Source organism: Scardinius erythrophthalmus (assembly GCF_964197995.2).
Source record: "Scardinius erythrophthalmus genome assembly, chromosome: 3".
Lineage (NCBI taxonomy): Eukaryota > Metazoa > Chordata > Actinopteri > Cypriniformes > Leuciscidae > Scardinius > Scardinius erythrophthalmus.
The window spans coordinates 3,192,320-3,216,197 of NC_138223.1; the positions used below are offsets into that span (position 1 = coordinate 3,192,320).

Sequence of the window (23,878 nt, forward strand, 5' to 3'; positions counted from 1 at the left end):
AGAGCTGCACAATATTCCTCTGTATGGGCCTGTATTACATAAAGACTTCCTGAAATATGTATGAATGCCATTGTGTGTGTGTGTGTGTGTGTATATATATATGTATATATATATATAAAGTGGCATTTTTTAAATATAGTGTTTAAAATGAACCTTTGTCGTTAGCAGAACATGTTGATGAAGTACAGTAATCCTGCAGATGTAATGAATTGAAGTATTGAAATAGTTTGATGAACACTGCAGACTCGCGGCCTCCATCAGTACACACACACACACTCACACACAATGGCCGCATCCCTGTTGCTTTCTATTTCAGGTGCTGATGCGGGCGACGCACTGTTGCCATAGGAACAGCATCATTTATTGACACGCCCCCTGCGCCGCCTCTCATTGGTCGCTCAACTGATCCTGGAACCAACCGCGCCGGAGTGAAAAGCGGAAGTCCCGCCCACCTCTCGCAACCATTGCCTTATTAAGAACAGTGGGCGTGGCTTGTCGAACTCCTCCGCGCCCATTGAACGCTCACAGCATCAATCCGCTATAAAACTCCTATCCTCGCCCCGAGACGGTGTGTTCTGGCTTCAGAAGGTCTCCACCCGAGAGTATGGCGGTTGAAGATGCTGTAAGATGCAGAATAGTGTGCATCTTCTATTCTGGGATGCGTCAGGGAGGGGACGCGTGATGTGTTCAGCGCTTGTATGCACGCACAGAGGTGATTTCTTCTTCACGCATCTGTCGGGTTCTGGCTCTTCTACATGGTTACGGATGCCATGAAGCCCGCGCGGTGGCTCTTTGCGCGCTTCTGTTATTTGTCTCTATGGTGAGTGTAACACAGCCAGCCATGGCTCCTGGTCTGCTCGACTTCTGCGATATTCAATGCAAGTTTCCCATCGCTTCTGATCGGCTCGGACACTGTTAGCTGGTTCCTTCACGCGCGTCACTCGGTTCGGTTCTGTGCGCAATGCGCGAGTATAAGGTGGTGGTGCTCGGCAGTGGAGGGGTCGGCAAATCTGCGCTCACGGTCCAGTTCGTGACCGGGACCTTCATCGAGAAGTACGACCCGACCATCGAAGACTTCTACCGGAAGGAGATCGAGGTGGACTCGTCGCCGTCGGTGCTGGAGATCCTGGACACGGCCGGTACCGAGCAGTTCGCGTCCATGCGGGACCTGTACATCAAGAACGGCCAGGGCTTCATCCTGGTCTACAGCCTCGTCAACCAGCAGAGCTTCCAGGACATCAAGCCCATGAGAGACCAGATCATCCGGGTCAAGAGGTAAGCGACTAAACCACTGCATTGCATTGCAATCAATGATGGGAATAGCGTGGCATTCTTTGAGGGACCGTATTACCCATTGTTACAGTTGTTCGTACCATATTTTGCCATGGTACACATTAAAGTACCATGGTATTATCTTGTCAATTTAGAGGTAAGACACGCGAAGCTCCTTCTTTAGACAAAACCACTGCATTGTATTGCAATAATCAATGATGGATATGAATACCATGGTATTACCACCTAATGCCATAATTTTAACACTAGTTGAACTCCATGATGTGCATATCATAGTATCAATACTATCATTCTACCATGACACTGCCACAATAGTTATTTTATTTTATTTTTGTAAATTCAAGGAGAATAGCAATAAACCTACAGATAATAATAATTAAAGTAGCTTGTGATGCTTTAATTTGACCATGGTTTTACCACAGTACTTTTTATAAGCACCTTTCTTATGACTTATATTAATATGATAATCATTCAATACCATTGTATACACACTGTATCAAAAAGCCTCTTGGACAAAATCACTGCATTGTATTGCAATAATCAATGATGGAAATATCATATTACCACACCATCATTTTAACTCTATTGAAGTCCATGATGTGCAGATCATAGTATTTATTTGAAGCACATTGACAAACCTCACGATACCATAAAATTACTGTACTTCCACATTGTTTTTGTCATTGTTACAGACATGTAAGTTGGTCATACCATGTTTTACCATGGTACAGTACCATGGTATTAGCTTGTCATTTTACCATGACATTGCCACAATAGTTATTTGTAAATCCAAGGAGAATAGCAATAAACACAGAAAATAATGGCATGTACCATGCAAATATTAAAGTAGCTTGTGATAGCTACTTTCATTTTACCATGGTACTACCATAGTACTTTTTTTATAATCACATTTCTATGACATATATTAATATGATAATCATTCAAAACCATTGTATACACACTGTATTAAAGAGCCATGGCATTGCCATCATTTTTACTGTGAGGTAAAAGCAGTAAACTCACTGAAAACAATGGTATTACCATGTTTTTGGACATGTACTATGGTAAATATTGAAGTGCCATGGTATTAATAGCATGTGATACTGTCATTTTACCATGGTTCTGCCACAGTTCTTTCTTGTAAATGCAAGGTAAAAACAAAAAGGTAAAAGAAGACAGAAAACGACGGTATAAACATGTTTTTTGACATGTACTATGGTAAATATTAAAAGTACCATGGTATTAGCATCTTATACCATCATTTTACCAGGGTACTGTCACAGTAATTTGTTTGTAAGTGTTATATAAATGTAGTAATCATTCTGTATCATGTTACACACTGTATTAAAGTACCCTAATTTTACCATGGTACCGATGAGTCTGTAAAGCCGGTAGTTTGTCTTCTCTGAGCGAGGTGAACTTTCCAAGGTTTTCCAAGTTAAGAAGATGGAAACACTGTGTGTGTGTGTGTGTGTGTGTGTGTGTGTGTGTGTGTGTGTGTGTGTGTGTGTGTGTGTGTGTGTGTGTGTGTGTGTGTGTGTGTGTGTGTGTGTGTGTGTGTGGAATAATATGACGGTGCCGTTAATAATAAGTCCAACGGGAGGCAGCGTCTGTTATAATCTTTCCGTAGTTTAACCTCAGGCCTAGAAACAGATGCTGTATTGTTTGTGTTTTTTCCACATTGACTCTTAAAAAAGGTTTGAACACACACTGCTTTCATAAACAGGACCTACAGAACAATTATAAAGCGAGCGTGAGGTAAAGCACAAAGAGACAAAAGATTCATCACTGAAGCTGCAAAACCTGAAAGGCCTGAATTATCCTGTCAGAACCTTGAGTGAGAAAAGCTTTTAAAAAGCTCTTATTTATGCACTTTATGTCTTCTGCCATTTTCTGTCTATTCGGATGTGTGTGGTTGATCATGACAAATACAGTAACTGTTGCATTTTAATAGCAAAAGCACCCTTAAAAATTGCCTGATGGAGTCATTATGAACAATAGTGGAGAGGTTCTAGTGGCGGTCAGTAACCGGACACTTTACCACGGTAATCAAGTCATGACATCAATGCACAGTTCCCTGAAAATATCATATATAAAGAGGTTTTTTTTGTTGTTTTTTTTGCATGCACGATTTTGTATGGAAGCTTGTTTCCGCCACAGAGTGAATTGTAAAAAAAGGTAATTGCGACTTTTTAATCTCACAATTCTGACTTTTTATCTCAGAATTTCGTCATATAAAGTTGCAATTGCAGGTTATAAAGTCAGAACTACGTGATATGAAGTCGCAATTGCGAGAAATATACTTGAAATTCGGACTTTTTTTCTCAGAATTGCATGTTTATATCTCGCAATTCTGACTTTATAATACGCAGTTGGGAGATATAAAGTCAGAGTTGCATGATATAAAGTCGCAATTGCGTGTTATAAAGTCAGAATTGCGAGATATAAAGTCAGAATTGCGTAAAATAAAGTCGCAATTGCGTGAAATAAAGTCAGAATTGCGAGATATAAAGTCAGAATTGCGAGATATAAAGTCAGAATTGCGAGATATAAAGTCAGAATTGCGTAAAATAAAGTCGCAATTGCGTGAAATAAAGTCAGAATTGCAAGATATAAAGTCAGAATTGCGAGATATAAAGTCAGAATTGCAAGATATAAAGTCAGAATTGCGAGATATAAAGTCAGAATTGCGTAAAATAAAGTCGCAATTGCGTGAAATAAAGTCAGAATTGCAAGATATAAAGTCAGAATTGCGAGATATAAAGTCGCAATTGCGTGTTATAAAGTCAGAATTGCGAGATATAAAGTCAGAATTGCGTAAAATAAAGTCGCAATTGCGTGAAATAAAGTCAGAATTGCAAGATATAAAGTCAGAATTGCGAGATATAAAGTCAGAATTGCAAGATATAAAGTCAGAATTGCGAGATATAAAGTCAGAATTGCGTGATATAAAGTCAGAATTGCGAGATATAAAGTCAGAATTGCGTGATATAAAGTCGCAATTGCGTGAAATAAAGTCAGAATTGCAAGATATAAAGTCAGAATTGCAAGATATAAAGTCAGAATTGCGAGATATAAAGTCAGAATTGTGAGATATAAAGTCGCAATTGCGTGAAATAAAGTCAGAATTGCGAGATATAAAGTCAGAATTGCGAGATATAAAGTCAGAATTGCGTGATATAAAGTCGCAATTGCGTGAAATAAAGTCAGAATTGCGAGATATAAAGTCAGAATTGCGAGATATAAAGTCAGAATTGCGAGATATTGGGCCCTATTTTAACGATCTGAAACGTAAGTGTCAAAGCGCAAAGCGCAAGTAACTTTGTGGGCGGGTCTTGGCGCTGTTGCTATTTACCCGGCGGGATAAATGACTCTTGTGCCAGGCGCAAATCTAAAATGGGTTGGTCTGAAGTAGCTTCTTTATTCATAGGTGTGGTTTGGGCGTAACGTGAAATAAACCAATCAGAGCGACATCTCACATTCCCTTTAAGAGCAGGCGCGCTTGTTCTAAAGCGGATTCCTATTATAACGGCGGATTTGCCAGGAGCGTTCACAGCCAAGGAGAGCAACGCTCTCGTCAGGGACGTTGGGGATGGAGAAACCCACCCAAATTAACTTCGGTTAAAAAGGCGTAGGATAATTTGGGTAAATGTGTAGGCTAGATGTATGCTTTTATAATAAATTGTCTATCTATCTATCTATCTATCGTAATAATGTATGATTTGCAAAAATGAAAACGGCTGCTTCTGTGTAGATGAGAGAATCAAAGTGTATGCGCGTTGTGCACACGCTTCATTGATTATGGCCAAGCATGCGCCCTTAAAATAGCATATGAATAACATGTGCAACGCCCCACTGACTTTAAGCTATTTTTTCCTGGTTAGTGGCGCAATTGTTTTCTAAACCTGCAAAATAGCATGAAGGAATGTTTGCGCCAGAACACGCCTCCTTTTTTGCGCTGAACCGCCCAGGGAGCGCAAGTTCATTCCCTAGTTTTGCGACGTGCTTCTGTGGAGGGAAAAGCGCGCTTTGCGCGGGTGCAAAATAGGAATGATACATGCGTCGGTGTACAAAGTCAGTTGCGCTGGGTGCAAGATAGGGCCCATAAAGTCAGAATTGTGTGAAATAAAGTCGCAATTGCGTGAAATAAAGTCGCAATTGCGTGAAATAAAGTCAGAATTGCGAGATATAAAGTCAGAATTGCGTGAAATAAAGTTGCAGTTGCGTGAAATAAAGTCACAATTGTGAGATATCAAGTCAGAATTGCGAGATATAAAGTCAGAATTGTGTGATATAAAGTCGCAATTGCGAGAAAAAAAGTCAGAAGTCTGACTTTATAAGACACAATTGCGACTTTATTTCACGCAATTGCGACTTTATATCGCGCGATTCTGAGAAATAAAGTCAGAATTGCGAGATGTAAACTCGCAATTGTGAGATAAAAAGTCAGAATTGCGAGATATAAAGTCAGAATTGCGAGGTATAAAGTCAGAATTGCGAGGTATAAAGTCAGAATTGCGTGATATAAAGTCGCAATTGCGAGAAAAAAAGTCACAATTATCTTTTAAAATGTTTTATTCTGTGGCGGAAACAAGCTTCCATAATTTTGCCATATTTGCATGCAGCATCTTGTCATCTTTGATGCAGAACATCCTGAAAGTCTTTTGTAACTTGCGCTTGGACTGATTTGGTGCGGAATAGTTTATAAAGCATGAAGCATAGCCCATATTTAGTTATTTTTGTGCATGTTTGGGTTCAGCAATTGTAGCAACTGTGCATTTATGCATCTTACTTGCTAAATAAACAAATAAATGCATTATTAAATAAATGAATTGTAGTGCTGAGCGATATATGAGATATGACACTTGCACAACTCTGTGAAATCACTTTAAGTGAAAATGCATTAAAGAAATAGATAAATCAGGTCTGAGGGAAGGTTGAAGTTCATGTTGAGATTCCCGCCATTAAGCACATTATATTTTTTTGCAGCTTTATCTCTCGCATTATGAATTGAGTTGGCACGGTTTTATGCCAGAACCTGCAGAAAGATATCTGAAGCTCTGGCACAGGTTGTTAATCTGCAGACACATGCTGAGACGGCTGATGATAACTACAGTAACGCTGGTGAGATTTGCACACTCACCACAATATAAATGAGATTGTGTGCCGGTGGAAGCCAGAGAAACATCACGAGTGCATTAGCGCGCACTAACCCAAAGACTTGCTGGACTTTTGGCAGCGAGACCCTGGGAAGAGGAAATGTGGGCGGACCCGTCACTCTTCTGCTCTCCGTCTAATGTGAAACACTCTTCAATGAATTTAGATTAAAAAACACATCCATGTATTCAATTAAGCTACAGCAGGTGTTTAAACACACGGCCCACACACAATCTGTGCGCTGCTTCACAGAATCTGCCATACTAAAAATGTGTGCAATTCTGTGAAAGCATTTACATGTTGTAAAATGTGTTATGCTAATGCATATCTAAAAGCATTATTGAATTAATTTGAAGGAAATTCATAAATGTGTTAATGACATTCAGACTCCCTTTAGACAGAACTTATATAACATTTATTATATTAATTGTGTGTGCTTTGAAAGAAGTCCCTTCTGCTCACCAAGACTAATTTTTTTTATCAAAAATACAGTAAAAATAGTGAAATATTATTACAATTTAAAATAACTGTTTCTATGTGAATATATAGTAAAATGTAATTTATATCCTGTGATCAAAGCTGAATTTTCAGCATCATTACTCCAGTCTTCAGTGTCACATGATCCTTCAGAAATCATTCTAATATGAGGATTTGATGCTCGAGAAACATTATCAATGTTGAAAACTTCATATTTTTGGGGAAACTGTGATATATTTTTTATTTTTCAAGATTATTTGATGAATAGAAGGTTCAAATGAACAGCATTTCTTTTGTAACATTATAAATGCACTTTACCTGTGAATTAGTTTATGATTTCCTGTAGTCATTACAACTTGTGTTTCATATCTGATTGCATTTAGGCGTTTTTAATGCAACAGCGTGTGTAATCCCAGCTTTGTAAAGTAAATGTTGTGATCGTGGATTGGATGAGGGTGTAACTGTGTCCCACGAGACCTTCCTTCTTGGAAGATGAGATTGTGTTCCTGAGGGAAACCTGCTGTTTGAGCCCATAGACATTGACATTTCCCACTCATCTGAAATCAGTTTTGTGGGAGTGTTTTTCCTATTCTCCTAGCTCTGAAACACATGGAAAAGCGTGTCCTGGAGAGAGTGTGTAGGGAACGGGAAGGCCACTGAAGATGATGATTGCTTTTTAACCTGCTCCAATTTACTGTTCGCTCCACTGCACTGCTGCGACCGCGAGCAAAGCTGCGGCGTATTAACATGAACTCATCTGTCTTCATTTGTGTTTCACTCTGAAGAGAAGATTTCCTCTATTTCTCTACACCGAAGGTGATTATGTATGTTGTACGACTTTAAAATTGGTTTGGCTACTTTTCTACCTTTTACTTGCATTGTGACCTTTTACTTGATGTATAGCGCTTGTATTTTCACATCAGTTCAGGTACTTTATACTATTTAAATACGACCTATTATGCCCTTTATCAAAGTCTTGGTGTTGTTTTAGGCTCTACTAGAACAGGTGTTCCTGCTTAAATGTTGATTATTTTCCTCATATTCTCCATTGTTGCGGCTCGTCTCTTCCCAGTCTGTCAGTAACGCTCTGTTTACTTCCTGTCTCTATGAAGCCCCTCCTTCTGAAAAGCACACTTTGCTCTGATTGGTCGGCTGGTTCAGTGTGTTGTGATTGGTCGAGCGCTTCAAGTGTGTTTGGGAAATGTCCCGTCCCTTAACATAACCGCCAGTTTAACACACTACTAACTAACTCAACCAGGCCCCGCCCCTTTATTCTAGGGCTGGGCGATATATCGCATGACATTGTTAGGTGCATCTCGTCAGTAAAGCCGGTTCCTTGATTAGTAGTAAATCGCCATCACCTGCTTTCAGATGGAGCGGCATTCACTACAAAGAGCCGTAGTTCACTGACAAGCTGAGCCATATCGCATTAATATCGCGGACGTATCGCCTGCGATAATTAATGCGATATGGCTCAACACGTGAAACAGGAAACGGAACTAAACACACGTGAAACAGGAAACGGAACTAAACACGTGAAACAGGAAACGGAACTAAACACACGTGAAACAGGAAACGGAACTAAACACACATGAAACAGGAAACAGAACTAAACACGTGAAACAGGAAACGGAACTAAACACACATGAAACAGGAAACGGAACTAAACACACGTGAAACAGGAAACGGAACTAAACACGTGAAACAGGAAACGGAACTAAACACGTGAAACAGGAAACGGAACTAAACACACATGAAACAGGAAACAGAACTAAACACGTGAAACAGGAAACGGAACTAAACACACATGAAACAGGAAACGGAACTAAACATGTGAAACAGGAAACGAAACTAAACCCGTGAAACAGGAAACTGAACAACACACATGAAACAGGAAACGGAACTAAACACGTGAAACAGGAAACGGAACTAAACACACGTGAAACACATGAGACAGAATTAAACACACGTGAAACAGGAAACGGAACTAAACACACGTGAAACAGGAAACGGAACTAAACACATTAAACAGGAAACAGAACTAAACATGTGAAACAGGAAACGGAACTAAACACACGTGAAACACAGGAAACGGAACTAAACACAGGTGAAACAGGAAACGGAACTAAACACGTGAAACAGGAAACGGAACTAAACACGTGAAACAGGAAACGGAACTAAACACACGTGAAACAGGAAACGGAACTAAACACGTGAAACAGGAAACGGAACTAAACACGTGAAACAGGAAACGGAACTAAACACACATGAAACAGGAAACGGAACTAAACACATGAAACAGGAAACGGAACTAAACATGTGAAACAGGAAACGGAACTAAACACTAAACACATGAAACAGGAAACAGAACTAAACACATGTGAAACACAGGAGACAGAATTAAACACACGTGAAACAGGAAACGGAACTAAACACATGAAACAGGAAACGGAACTAAACACGTGAAACAGGAAACGGAACTAAACACACATGAAACAGGAAACGGAACTAAACACGTGAAACAGGAAACAGAACTAAACACGTGAAACACAGGAAACAGAACAAAATGATTTTCATAACTTTATTCTTAATCTTTGATGTTGTTTTATCCTTTTTTATGTTCTATACTCTTCCAGCAGTTTAGTTTCTGAACATTGTGTCTCGTTCAGTCAGTTTGGACTTTACTCAGCCTTTCATTTCTGACAGACATCTTTATTTTGGGATCTTTGAAAAAAAAAAAAAACGTTCCCCTTTTTGTTTTCATTAACAACTAGGTTCCTTTGTTTCGCTCTGAATCAGCGTGTGGCCTGACCAGCATTTCTGGCCAAAAGCATCCCAGCATGCATTGCTTCCAGCAGGGTCTCTGGAGACATCACATCTGTTTTTGTGTTTCTAAGCACTGGGGGTCGAACCGTTACTGGGCAACTGTGCCGGCGAGGACTTCAATGCGTTGGACAGAGCAATGCAGCCGTCACTTTCTGACAGACGGACAGTGAAATCAAGTGTTTTAAATCCCTCAGTGCCTCATCACAGTCATTTCACACTCGAAACAGTTCCTCTCTATAAATTGTATTTGGCACTTTTATTTTTATTTTTACTTGACTTGCTTAATTCCTGTAGCGAATCAAGCTAAAGCAACACCAATAAACTTTAGCCATTTCCATCATTAAAGTGCATGATTAAATCTATTTGATGCATTGCATTATTTGATTGTAAATTACCCCAGTGTGGTTCAGTCTAATGCGTGTGCCGTGACGCATGGTTTCAGGCAATAAGCAAAGCTTACGCGCAGTAGCATGAAAGAATAATTAGCTATTGAGCCGCTGTCAGATACTAAACTGGTAAATGCACCTTGTCATGGATTCATCATAATCTCTGCGGTCAGTCTTTAAGAGCCGACGCTCATGCTTCAATGATCCTCTAATAGATGTTTGGGTCATGAAAGGCTCGCGCTTCGTTAAACTCCAGGGTAATTATATTCACTTAACTAGTGCTTCTGTGTTTGTTATCTTGTCACTGTATTAAATAATTTTAATCACTTAGACATTAAGATGATAATGTATGGCATGACATTGTGGAAAATGTCGCCAAGCAGCATTAGGAAACTGAACAACAACAACAACAACAGTTTGCTTATAAATAAATAAATAAATAAATATATACATATATATACATACATGTATATATATATATATATATATATATATATATATATATATATATATATATATATATAAATTATAACATTAAAATATATTTATTAGGCCTGTCAAATCGATTTATTGCGATTAATCGCATCTATATATACAGACACGCACACTCACACACATATATAAATATGATAATATATATACACGCATACTGTATATACACACAATTTTGATAGATGCGATTAATCGCAATTAATCGATTTGACAGCACAAATATATATACATATATATATTTAAAATCTCATTTAAAAAAATCATATAATATATATAATATTCTTAATTTAATTACATAGTTTTTATTCATTTTAATCATTTTTAAATTAATTTGATATGTATTTAATTTTAATATATATATATATATCTTACTGTATATATATATATATAATGGAATATCAAATATCTCAAATTATTTTAATATTAGGAAATAAAAAAAATATTAAAATTAAAATTAATTAAAATCACAATATTATGTATGTATATAATAACAACTGTGTGTGTATGTATATAGCCTATATATATATATATATATATATATATATATATATATATATATATATATATATATATATACAGATATTTAAAAACATAACAGTTACATAACATTAGTTTTTTAATAACTATGATAATTACAATTAAAATCATGCAGGAATCTTTCTTAGAGTGCTTATGAAACTAAACGCAGATCAAAACGCAGACTTTAGATGTGTGATGAGCCGCTGAGACTGATGGGATATTTGTTTTGAGGAGAGTAGTTCACTTCGCTGAACGTGTCGCTTCATAAACTGGCTGAATATGTAATATTTTTCTCTCCGCCAGCTTTATTGCTATTCTTCATCAGCAGTGCTTAAAATGTGTACAAACTGAATGTACAGCATTCAAAATAACAATTCATTTCCATCATAATTCGTTCAATGACAAGCTTTCAACTTAAAAGTCTGGGTTTCCCACATGGTGAACACCATCACACACACGAGCTGAAGCAGCATATGTTCATGAGTATGACACAGTCTCTCCCAGACCTGCTCAAACATGCGTCGAACTCAGACTCAGACTCAGACTCAGACGTCCCTTGTGTCAGTCAGGCTATAAATAGCGTTTCTCCTGCTCGCCACCAATAGATGACATTTCATCTGCGCCTCTTACCTCCCACTCACCGTTCACACTCTCGCTGCACAACGTCCCGCTAGTGTGTCGAGGAACATTAGCTGAGGCTGGTGGAATGCTGGATGTGATAACATGATGTGAGTGATGTGAATGATGCTCGTTGCCATTGCAGAACGAGACGTGATTGTCTGGTGCTTCATAAATAATGCTGAACAGTGTCAATCAAACACCAGCGAGCTCCAGAAGCCCTGCTGTCACCACTGAACTCCTGCTCCTGTTAAACATCACTGCTGGCATTCACTACTGACAGAATCACTGTATTTACAGAGTGCAATCAGAGTATTAACATTTATATATACACTGTGTATATATACACTACCATTCAAAAGTTTGGGGTCGGTTTAATGTTTTTGAAAGAACTCTCTTCTGCTCACCAAGGCTGCGTTTATTTGATAAAAGAAATACAGTAAAAATTGTGAAATATTTTTACAATTTTGATTAACTGCGTTCTATTTGAATATATTTTAAAATGTAATTTATATCCTGTGATCAAAGCTGACTTTTCAGCATCATTACTCCAGTCTTCAGTGTCACATGATCCTTCAGAAATCAGTATAATATGATGATTTGATGCATTTCTGATTATTATCAATGTTGAAAACTGTTTTGCTGCTGCTTCATATTTTAATAGAAACTGTGATACATTCAATTTTTTCAGGATTCTTTGATGAATAGAAAGTTTATTTGAAATAGAATCTTTTGCAACATTATAAATGTCTTTAATGTGATCAATTTAAAACTGAGCCCAAATTTTTGAGCGGCAGTACGGCCAATATTTCGTCTTCTGTCGATACACTTAAAGGGAGACTTAAGGAATAGACTTGCTTTTAAGAAAGCAACTTGGATCAAGTTTAATATTGTTCTGTGATGTGTACAGCATTTAAACTAAATTCAAGATTAAAACGACGCTTGGCACGTGTTTCTAAAAAGTCAGTTTCTCCTATTTGTCCTTAAAGCAGAAAACATTGTAGACCTCCATCTGTTTATAAAGACACACTAAATTGTGCTTTTACAATCATGCATATACAATGGAAGTCTATGGGGATTGGGAAAATTGTTGTTTGAAAGTAAGACTTAAATGTGTGTATGTATATATTTTTATGCTAGAAAAAGAGACATACATTGATTTGCTTGCATGCTTTCTTTCTTAAAGGGATACTTCACTTATTAGCATTAAGCTTTGTATCAGTAGAAACCCGGTGGTATTTTGTAATGACCGTGCTTCCCTCCCTCATGTCTGCCTGAGACGAGAGATTTCTGTATTGTGTGTCTGGACAAAAATCGTCATTTAGCATTTATTTGTCCAGAGGCGAGAGACTCCAGCCAGTAGGAGGAGCTGTTCTGCATGTGTTCGACCCGCCCATAGGGGGATCTCATGATAAAACACCGTCTTTTCAGTTTCCAGTCACTAGTAGCCTAGCTGTATCATTTCTTCCGATACGGCCCTCTGTAACCGGTAGGCGTGGCTTGGGCGTGTCCTCTTAGGGCAGCGAAGCAAGTGCATTCTGGGAGTTGTTGTCTTTCATCCACATGAGCCAAAAATACATTTTCTGGCTCTTCTCAGTCTAGAAGGCTCCAACTTCTAAAATAATTTCACATTTCTACTACATATATGACCCAATTTAAATACACATTCATCTTTCCAGCGGTGAAATATCCCTTTAATACTTGATAAATATACTTGGTCTGAAGATCATGATCCTGATTGCTGGAAAAGAGCAGTGAGATCTTCACTCTTCATCACTCTCTACAGTCACTATGATCTTCCTTTATTTAGAGCTGATATGAAACGCATACTCCTCCGCTCTCTGTGTTAAACACTGGGAGTGTGTTTCATGACTCAACAGCCCTGGACACACACTTCTCTAAAGACACTCGCTTTTCAGCTGCAGGATCTGACAGATCAATAGCTCTGACTCAGAGTCTGTGGAGGGAATGATTCAGAGTCAGTCCAGGATCAGCGACACACACACACACACACACACACACACACACACACACACACACACACACACACACACATTCTTGTACATCTATCTTTATGAGGACATTCATTGACACAATGCAATCTCTAGCCGCTTACCCTAACCTTACCCATCACAACTAAGAGCCTAATCCAACCCCTTACCCTAAACCGACCCTTAACCTCATTATAACCTTATCCCTAAAACCAAGTCTTGACCCTCAAACAGGCCTTTAAAGGCTCTCAGAAACTGAGAACCGGCCAAAATGTCCTCACTTTACTCTCTTTGTCCTCACTCCAATGGTCTAAAACTCAAACTGGTCCTCACAAAGATAGTTGTACAAGTACACACACACACACACAGAGCTAGTGTACCATTGCCATTGAACCATTGAAGAAGACAAATACATTTGCATCATCTTTAATGATTTTGACCTCAGGTATCGGATGGTGGTTCAATAACTGGAGTGAAGTGCTCTCGTATTAACTGCCATCAATCTTGGTAAAGAAAACACATTGAACAGTTTCACCTGGAGCAAATTATTCATTAGACACTGGTACATTTTACCAAAGGTTATTATTGTGGTTGAATAAAACTTTTTTTCTTTTCTTTTTTTTTTTTACTATTTTTAATAAAACCTTGTTGGAAAGTGTTATGTATTTGTTTAGGGACAATTGCATGCACACTGTACAGGGTGAGAAGATTTGTTTGGTCATTGTATTTCTAGTTCAATTATTATGAGTAATTCAATGTTATAACTATAACTTTTTGACCAGTAGCTGTCGCTCTTGGTCTGAAGATTATTTGACCCCATTTTGGTGAAGTTTGGTTAAAATTATTAGGAGAAACATGGATCGACGGAAAATAGGCATGGAAAGAGTTAAAACATTTGTTTTCATATTCCAGTTTAATGTTTACAATAAGTCAGTCATTGGTAGTTTTACTTCCTGAAGAATAAATTAGATGTTGCGACTCGTTTCCAACTCTGTTCTGTTTTGTCAACTGTTGACTCAACCAATGAGATGAATTTAGGGGCGGGACTATCCGTTTGCCTGACCAATGGCAGACGAGAGCCAAAGGTGCAGGAGGGCTATCAGGGAAACCTATTTGGAAACTGTCATTGCTCTTAGTGCTGAAATGCCACATCTCTCACTCATTATCGTGTCATGTGCATTCACAGGTATGAGCGTGTGCCCGTGATTCTCGTGGGAAACAAGGTGGACCTGGACAACGAGCGCGAGGTTTCGTCGAGCGAGGGTCAAGCTCTGGCTGAGGAATGGGGCTGTCCGTTCATGGAGACATCAGCCAAGAGCAAAACCATGGTGGACGAACTGTTCTCAGAGATCGTGAGGCAGATGGACTACGCCTCTCAGCCGGATAAAGAAGACCCGTGCTGTTCCTCCTGCAATATACAATAACCCTCGCAATCAGGATCCACATGAAGATCATCGCAAAACTGGTGCATCCGTTCTCATGCACACGTCAAGGCCGTCTACACACTGGAGAACGCTGCCGATCTGTTGATTCACATGGGAACGCTGCGATGCAAAGATGCAAAAGTGATGTTGCAGCGTGCAAACAAAACTTGAGAAAATGCAACTTTAAGCAATGCTGCAAATACATTGATTTCAACAGGAATGGTGCATTGCATTGACGTAGATGAAATAAACGTAAAGAATTGTTGGGGTGTTCGAACAAAAGTTTAGATACATTTAACATTTAGGCAGAGATTCAGATCTTGTGATTTCAATGGGAATGGTGCATTGCAAAAAATAAATAAAAAATACGCAAGGGTTTGCGAAAGCTGTGCAAAAAAAAAAAAAAAGTTGAGAATTGTAACTTTTGGGGAATGCTGCAAATCCATTGATTTTAACTGGAATGATGCTTTGCAAAGACGTAGATAAAATACATTAGGGTTTGCGAAAGCTGTGCAAACCAACCTTGAGTAATTCTATTAGACAGCTTCAGATGTATTGATTTCAATGGGAATGGTCCATTGCACAAAAAAACACGCAAGGGTTTGCAAAACTGTGCAAAGAATTTTAGCTGCAAATCCATTGATTTGAACTGCAATGATGCTTTGCAATGACAAAACGCAAGGGTTTACGAAAAACGTGCAAAAAAATATTGAGAAATGTAACTTTTAGGCAATGCTTCATCAGATCCGTTGATTTTAATGGAGCTTTGCAAAGACGTAGATGAAAAATGCAAACCTTGTTTGCGACAATTCTGCAGATAAAAGTTTAGAAAACACATTTTTCCGCATCCGTCGAGCTCTTGGCATTTCGAGTGAGTTTGCATTTTCCCCGTGTGTGAACCCATGTTTCCTGCAAATGCAGCTTTCTTCAGTGTGTAAACGCCTTAAAGGGATGGTTCGGAGTAAAATCAACCTAGGGTCCTTTGCACCATGACCTCGAGCCAGACACCCCCCAGAAGCCTTTATTCCCTTGGTCGAACATTATTAAAGTTAGAGCTTATTTAGAGATATCAGCCGGATGGCTTAGTGCAGGCGCTAATGGATCCAATGATGTATCTGGTAAATTACCGCACTAATAATGCCCAGAATGGTACCAAACTTCAACAGTAGTACAAATAGGTTCTGTACTCATAAAACGAGGCATTGGAAAGTTTATAAGTACATCAGGAGTTTATTTAAATAACACTTGCCTGACGGCTAATGCTACCGCTAACCCGGACGTCAATGTCACTTCACTTAGTTGAAAAAAGCCTGTAAAAGTCCTGCAGAAAGCGATGCATAAGGATGTAGGGTAACGAAGAATTATTATTTTTTCTGAAGTGTTGACAACTTAGTGTTAGCTAATAATTGTTGCAAACTGGCACTACCAACAAAATATTAGTGCATTCCTGGAACTGGGCGTCGTTAAACTACATCCTTATGCATCGCTTTCTGCCAGGACTTTTACGGGCTTTTCCCAAATCACGGAAGTGGCATCGACGTCCGGGTTAGCGGTAGCATTAGCTGTCAGGCAAGTGTTATTTAAATAAACTCCTGATGTACTTACAAACCAAAAGTACAGAACCTATTTGTACTACTGTAGAAGTTTGGTGTCATTCCGGGCATTATTAGTGCGGTAATTTACCAGATACATCACTGGATCCATTAGCGCCTGCACTAAGCCATCCGGCTGATATCTCTAAATAAGCTCTAACTTTAATAATGTTCGACCAAGGGGAAAAAGGCTTCTGGGGGGGGTTTGGCTCGAGGTCATGGTGCAAAGGACCCTAGGTTGATTTTATTCCAAACCATCCCTTTAATTATGATCTATTAATTGACAAGAAACTAAAAAAAAAAGGTCAAAGGGGTTATAAAAATGCACCATACTTGAGTCTTTCTTTTCTCCGCATGTTTTCAACACGTTCATTCAGAGTTTGACGCTGTTCGTACGTACGAGACTCATTTCGTTTGCACATATAGAACCCGATGTCTTAAACTGCCATTACTTTAATAAAGAGCCAGAATGAGCTAGTTTTGTTCTTCCAAACGGCCCACTGTCGTCGGGCGAACGGGACGTTTCCTCCGAGGGACTATCAGACGTCCGGGGTTTGAGATATTGAGATGTCGATGAGGGATCGTTGCAGTTTGAGTGTTTGAGGGACATTTTCTTTGAGGAAGCCAAATAGGATCCTGAGAAGCACTTTTCTTTTGTACCGTCGTGTTCGTTTTGATTTACGAAACTGCTGGGAATATTCAGCTGATTATGTTGTGGTTTTTCAGTTAGCACCTCGATATAGAATGTTGCAAATTCTGAATTATGTATTTTGTAATAATGTAGTAAAACAATCATGGGACTTGCTTTAGATTAGACTGTAAAAGCTTTGAATCGGGCAGGAACAGTATTTCGTGAAACGCAATCGGCACTTTCCATGAAAAGGGTCCCGTTACTTTTTTTAAGCAATAAAGACGAACAACTTGTTGATATGTTGGATAAACAGTTATGTAACAAATCAATTTTAAAGAGCCTTTAAAATGGTGATTTTGGCCTTTTGCACCTCACAGGTCTTCACTATTCAGCAATTAAAAATAATCATATTGATATTCGGTTAATTTTAGGGTGGGGGTGGGGGGGGGGTGTAATTTAAAAATAGGTAACAATTTAAAATAATTTTTTCTACATTTAAAATTTATTTTACATTTAATTACTTTAAAGAGCCTTTAAAATGGTGATTTTGGCCTCACAGGTCTTCACTATTCAGCAATTAAAATTTATTTTACATTTAATTAAATTAATTTTAAATGTATTCTAGTTATTAAATCAATTTAATTTAAGTTAATTAAATAAAACAGCTCATATACTGTAATATTGAGGTGTACGGACACGATTTCAAGCTCTGTTTTGAACCCTATTTGTGGAAAGTACCCATTCATCTTGAAGTCTGTACTAGATGTGATTGTTAATTTAATGATATTGTGGAACAGGAATAATCATAATGCAGTCAACCTCATGAATGTTGTACAGAAACACGAGGAGGAAAACAATTATAGTGGCTAACTTTATCAGTTCCTCGATTCATCTGCTTTGAGCAAATATGACAGGAATAATAATAATAATAATAATAGAAAAATCATTTTATCATACCTTTCTCAGGAGAGTTACAGGCTACCAAATCTGTTATTAAAGTTTATGTGGATATGTTTTTTTTTTTTCATTTTATTTCTGTTTATTTAATCATTAGAGTATAAGATAATAATGTTTTCTTAATCTATATTGTCGTTTGGTCTTTTTTTTTGGTATTACAGAGCAATTCTTATTCAGACCATCACGTCTGTGATCCGTAAGATCATCCAGAAATGTAAAAATGTGTAAAAAAAAAAAAAAAAAAAAAATGTATTGAAAACAATTCAAGATGGTTGTGTGTAGTTTATAAAAAAGATGCCAAACTTAGAGTATGTTGATTTAGCGGTCATATGCATGGCTAAAACATCATTATTTGTGAATATTACTGCAGATGAGACTAAAAAAGCGGAATAGATGCACACAAACACACACACACACACACACACACACACACTCAACGGCCCTGGACGATCTATGGGCGAATCTGCCTTGCCATGTGAACTAAGGGTTTGCCTTTTTAACTTTCATCATTGATCTTATATTTTTTTAAGTGAACATTTACCCTCTCCCATGGTAAATGGATTGTGAATACGGTTTCATTCAACACGACAATAAAAACATCTTATTCACAGATGTGGACGCAGGTTTGAGTTTGTCTGCAGGAGCCAGTCGTCGTTTTCATGCTCATTATCTGAGAAAAAGCCTGTGATTTGAGCTAAAGATGCTCAATATGAGTCTATATTGTGGTCAGATTTTATTCCTGAGTTTACTGACCATGTTCACAGTCGTTCAGCTCCGTCTACTTGAATGGGAAAATCATTTAAATCAGATTTTCCCAGAAGATGGAGCTGAACGACTGGTCAGTAACCTTCAGTACTCAATCTAACCTTTAATGAATCACACTCAAGTGTCTGTCAACCAATCAGAATTAAGAATCAAATATCTGTGTTATTTTAGTATTATTTATATACTATTATAGTACTTATTAATATTTGGAATTGGCTTTTATTTTAATATTGTCAGTTTTCATTTAAATCTTGTTTTGTGTTTTAGTTATTTTATGTGTTTTTTTTATATTTCTATTAAGCCTCAGTTTATTTTTATGTCAGTTTTGGTCATTTTAGTACTTCAACTTTAGCTTATTTTATTTAAGTTAGTTGCCAAATCAACATGTTTAATTAATTAATGAATTAATACTTTTATATAATATTTAAATGTAGATATATAAAAATGTATACAATATAAAAAATAATATAACAATTATATATATATTACATAAAAGTATAAATTATAATAATTATTTTATATTATTACATTTTTCTATAATATATATATATATATATATATATATATATATATATATTGTACGTAATTTTTTATGTAATATATTTATAATATATATATATATAATAAAAAATATGTAATATATGTTTAATAATTATTTTATATTTGATTATTTTATATTGTCTATATATATAGACAACATAAAATAATACAAAATAATTATATATATATATTATATATAATGTAATATAAAGTAATATAAAATAATTATTATATGTATATTTTTAATAAAATATAATTAATATAATTATGTAATATATATTTTATATATATTACATTAAAAATTACATACAAGCCACGATATATATATATATATATATATATATATATATATATATATATATATATATATATATATATATAATATAGAAAAATATAATAATATAAAATAATTATTATAATTTTTACTTTTATGTAATATATATTTAATAATTATTTTATGTTTTATTATTAGTATTTTATATTGTAATGACCAAAATGATATGTTTTAATTAACAAAAGCAATTCTGTGTGTTATAAATACATATACTTCACGTATTTTTTTTTCACTCATATTAGAGTTATGATGTTGAATTTCTTGACTTTAATGTTGCATTAGCAGCGTTCGGAGTGAATGCGCTGTTATCTTGTGGAATGAGTGAGACGTTTGACAGGAGATTTCACACACCACCCACTCCAGCAGCTTTCATCCTCCTCTGAGATCCTGCAGTGATGGAGAAGTGTGTGTGAGAGAAACAGGTCTATAGAGGACTAGTTTCGCCTCAGGCCACATCACTGGTGTCATGGCAACAGGACGATAACATAACATCACGACGGTATCTCTGTTTATGTTAAAGTGGGTTTTGTATGTGGTGTGCAGAGGCTTTGCATTCTCTCAAGCCCTCTTTAGTGTCTCAGTGTTTTCTCCCACACAGCAATGACATTTAAAGGGCTGGTATAATGCCCTTTTCACAAGATGTAAAATGAGCCTCTGATGTCCCCAGAGTGTGTGTGTGAAGTTTTAGCTCAAAATACCCCACAGATATTTTCATATAGCATGTTAAAATTGTACATTTTTGAGGGTGAGCAAGAACACACCGTTTTGTGTGTGTTCCTTTAAATGCAAATGAGCTGCTGCTCCCGGCACAGGGGGCGGAGCTTCAACAGCTGCACTCACACAGACACGCACTGAAAATTTCAAAAACTTTTAGCCTTTTATGTTCAAACCGGAGTCAGACAATGATGGAGAGACTCAATAAGAAGTGACAACATGTAGAAGCAACAGGACATTTCTGAATGGTTAGTTGATGAATTTATGAAGCTGATGTGTAGTTATCTTCTAGTCATTGATTAGCATATTCTGTCTTGATAATCTATAAATTGCGTTCCCGGGGGCGGGTTTATGATTTCTGTATAAGCAAATCTCTCCCTTTGCTTTGAACTTTGAGCGCTGTAACTTTGCAGATGTTGTTTATGATCAAACAGCAACATTACACACTAACTAAAGTTAGAAAAGTCAAATCATAATCAACCACCCCTTTTATCATGGGTTTCAGAAGAATCAATCTGCTCACACTTGACAAAGATGCGAGTCAGAGACTGGCAATATGAACTCTTTGTTCTGGTCATAAAAAAGCTCTTTAATGTGTTGTGAAAAAATTAAAATGGAGACCCATCCCTCGCAGCTTCGTTTTCATTCGCAAAACAATCTGCCGTAGGCTATTCTTCAGTTCAGAATCTCAGAATAAAGTTTATTTTCATAGAAGACTGATGAGTGACTTTAATTGTCTGCACTAACAAGTGCGATACAAATCAAGTTGAATTAAAAGGAATTCATACTTGTAAAACATATATCTGTGTTTGAAATCGCCCCTCATGCACTATCCCCTACATTACTCCACTAATGTAGTGCACTTGAAGGAGTGAATGAAAACGAGTGAGTGAATTCGGCTCCACTTTTGCATAGTTTGTGTTTGCTGTTGCATTACTTACTTTTTATGGAAAGTAATGTGTTACTTTACTTTTGCGTTACTTTTTCTCACCTGGGCTGGGCTTGTATATTTTTACTCAATGTAAATGTCATTCACCTAAAGTGAAATGAAAAAGCCTCGGGCTAAATGAAATGCAAATTCATGGCTGTATAAATTAGAGGTAAATAAAAGGGAAAACAAGGTGCATGCGTTACTTATTTAAAAAAGTATTTTGTTGTAAATTTAAAAAAATGCATTACTTTATTCGTCAGATAACTCTGTTACTGTATCTGATTACATAACTCAAGTTACTTGTAATGTGTTAAACACTGGCTATTATAAAAACATGGCACTCAAGTTACAAGTTTAGCTTGTTTAGCTTATCTCTAGATCTTGCAGGTTTTTTTTCCCTCTGCATCTCGAACATTTGTTTTATACTGACACCGTTGTAAGGGTTGTTTTCCTGCAGTGGTTCAGGCTGCAAGACTGCCGGATGAATAAAGAAATGTTGTCAGCAAGATGGTAGAAAACTGCATTTCTTGTCTATTCCACCCACTGCCACATACCAACGACAGAAGTAAGCACAGTTACAAGAGCTTCATATGTGTGAGTGCGTTGCTATAGAGAGTGACAATATTGTATTGCAATAGGTAGCAAAATCAAAATCAATACCAAATCAAAACTAGTTTACACATCCTGTGTAAAAGGGTTTGATGACAAAATATGGTTATGGTTACACTTAAAATAGTTACAAAATAGAGATGATGATAACTTATACCATTAATCTTACCCAGCATATGTGTAAAATGTTACCTAAGAGAGAGAGAGAGAGAGAGAGAGAGAGACGAAGAAAAAAGGAGGTAAAGAGAGAGAGAGAGAGAGAGAGAGACGAAGAAAAGAGGAGGTAAAGAGAGAGAGCCCCAAGAAAGGGACCAAGAGAATAAAAGAGACAGAGCAACAGTTACAATCTTCTTTTATCCGTTCCCTGACCATGTGACTTTAACACAAATGTGAGACGTTCAAACTGACCAATCAGATAATCACAACTTCCCCCATTGTACTAAAGGTGTGACAATTCATCGACCCCCGAAGTTCACACATCTCGTCCTACAGGCCTTGATCACTATCAGCCCCTCGACTCCATATGGTCACTGGGGAAAGAGGCGCTGGAAAACAGTAAAGCAAATGTATTTGTTCATTTCAGATATCTTGGATTATTTTCAATCCTACACCGTGTTATTCTGAGGCTTGCAGATTATATGAATTTCATAATGTTTTATTTGGTTTAGGGGTGTTTTGAATATGACAAATAGAGTTGATGTTCCATGATACGAATCATTTTAAAAATATATATTAAGCTGTATTACTTTTTACTTGATGGTTAAACCACTTGACATTTTGCTGGCCTATATGTTTTTCAAAAACATGGCAGCAACAACTACAGATGTTTTAAACTAGATCTGTAAGGAAACACAGCTGAACTCAAGTGATTATTTGAGAAGCTCTTCAGAAGTTTCCAAAACAAGTGGCTTTAGATTCAGAATGATGTGGGGTTTTTTCAGAAACAAGCAGCTGGTCACATCTGGAAACACCTTCCCATGATTCATCATTTCAGCCCTAGTGAATTCTCTTTAAAAGACGTTATTTGCACTAACGAGGGCGAAAATATCCCGCTGATTCTGCTGAGGGAAGATATGCATCACTTTCTAAAGCTTCATTAGAGGCTGAGTGTTATTGGGACGTTGTCAAGCTAATTATGGCCATTACCTTCGAAACACGCTGGAGGAGTTTAAAGTTTCCATCGGTGTATTTTAAAGCCCTGTAACCGCTACTATGAAAAGAACATTGTTCATGCAAACATCACAAATGAGGTGTTGCTTTTTATGTGCAACTGCAAGTAAACAAATACAAAAAAAAATACCCAGATTTGAACCGTTTCCGAAGACAATGCGAATGGTTTGTGCAATGCAGAAAATCACAGTGAAGGGTCAAATAAATAAAAATAAAGATCAGAAATGGCATCTCAATTGTTTATGACAGCAAATTCTTACATCTCAGATCATGTTTCTCCTGAGGAAAATACCTCATTATGAGGAATTTAATGTTCAATATGTCAAACTGATAATTCAATCATGTCTGTGAAAGAGTGTAAACAGCAAATCCTCATGGAGTACAAATGTTGAGATTTAGTATTTAGGGAAAGCTGATCTAGGATCATAATTTGGGAAAGCCATCTGATGGTG

General features: G+C 37.1%; 1 protein-coding gene across 1 annotated transcript; it reads left to right on the plus strand.

Moving 5' to 3' along the window:
• Window positions 1-570: 570 nt before the first annotated feature.
• On the plus strand, window positions 571-17,821 carry rap2ab (RAP2A, member of RAS oncogene family b). The gene is made up of 2 exons (XM_081360874.1): window positions 571-1,275; window positions 14,946-17,821. Exons 1-2 carry the CDS (start codon window positions 962-964, stop codon window positions 15,181-15,183), a joined length of 552 nt encoding a protein of 183 aa, XP_081217000.1. The 5' UTR covers window positions 571-961; the 3' UTR covers window positions 15,184-17,821.
• The last annotated feature ends 6,057 nt before the right edge of the window (window positions 17,822-23,878 follow it).

Bases quoted from the DNA above. Each gene is read 5' to 3' on its own strand.
- rap2ab (XM_081360874.1), top strand. From the start codon at position 962: ATGCGCGAGTATAAGGTGGTGGTGCTCGGCAGTGGAGGGGTCGGCAAA. The intron at 1,276-14,945 runs GTAAGCGACTAA...GTGCATTCACAG, and splicing joins CAGATCATCCGGGTCAAGAG to GTATGAGCGTGTGCCCGTGA.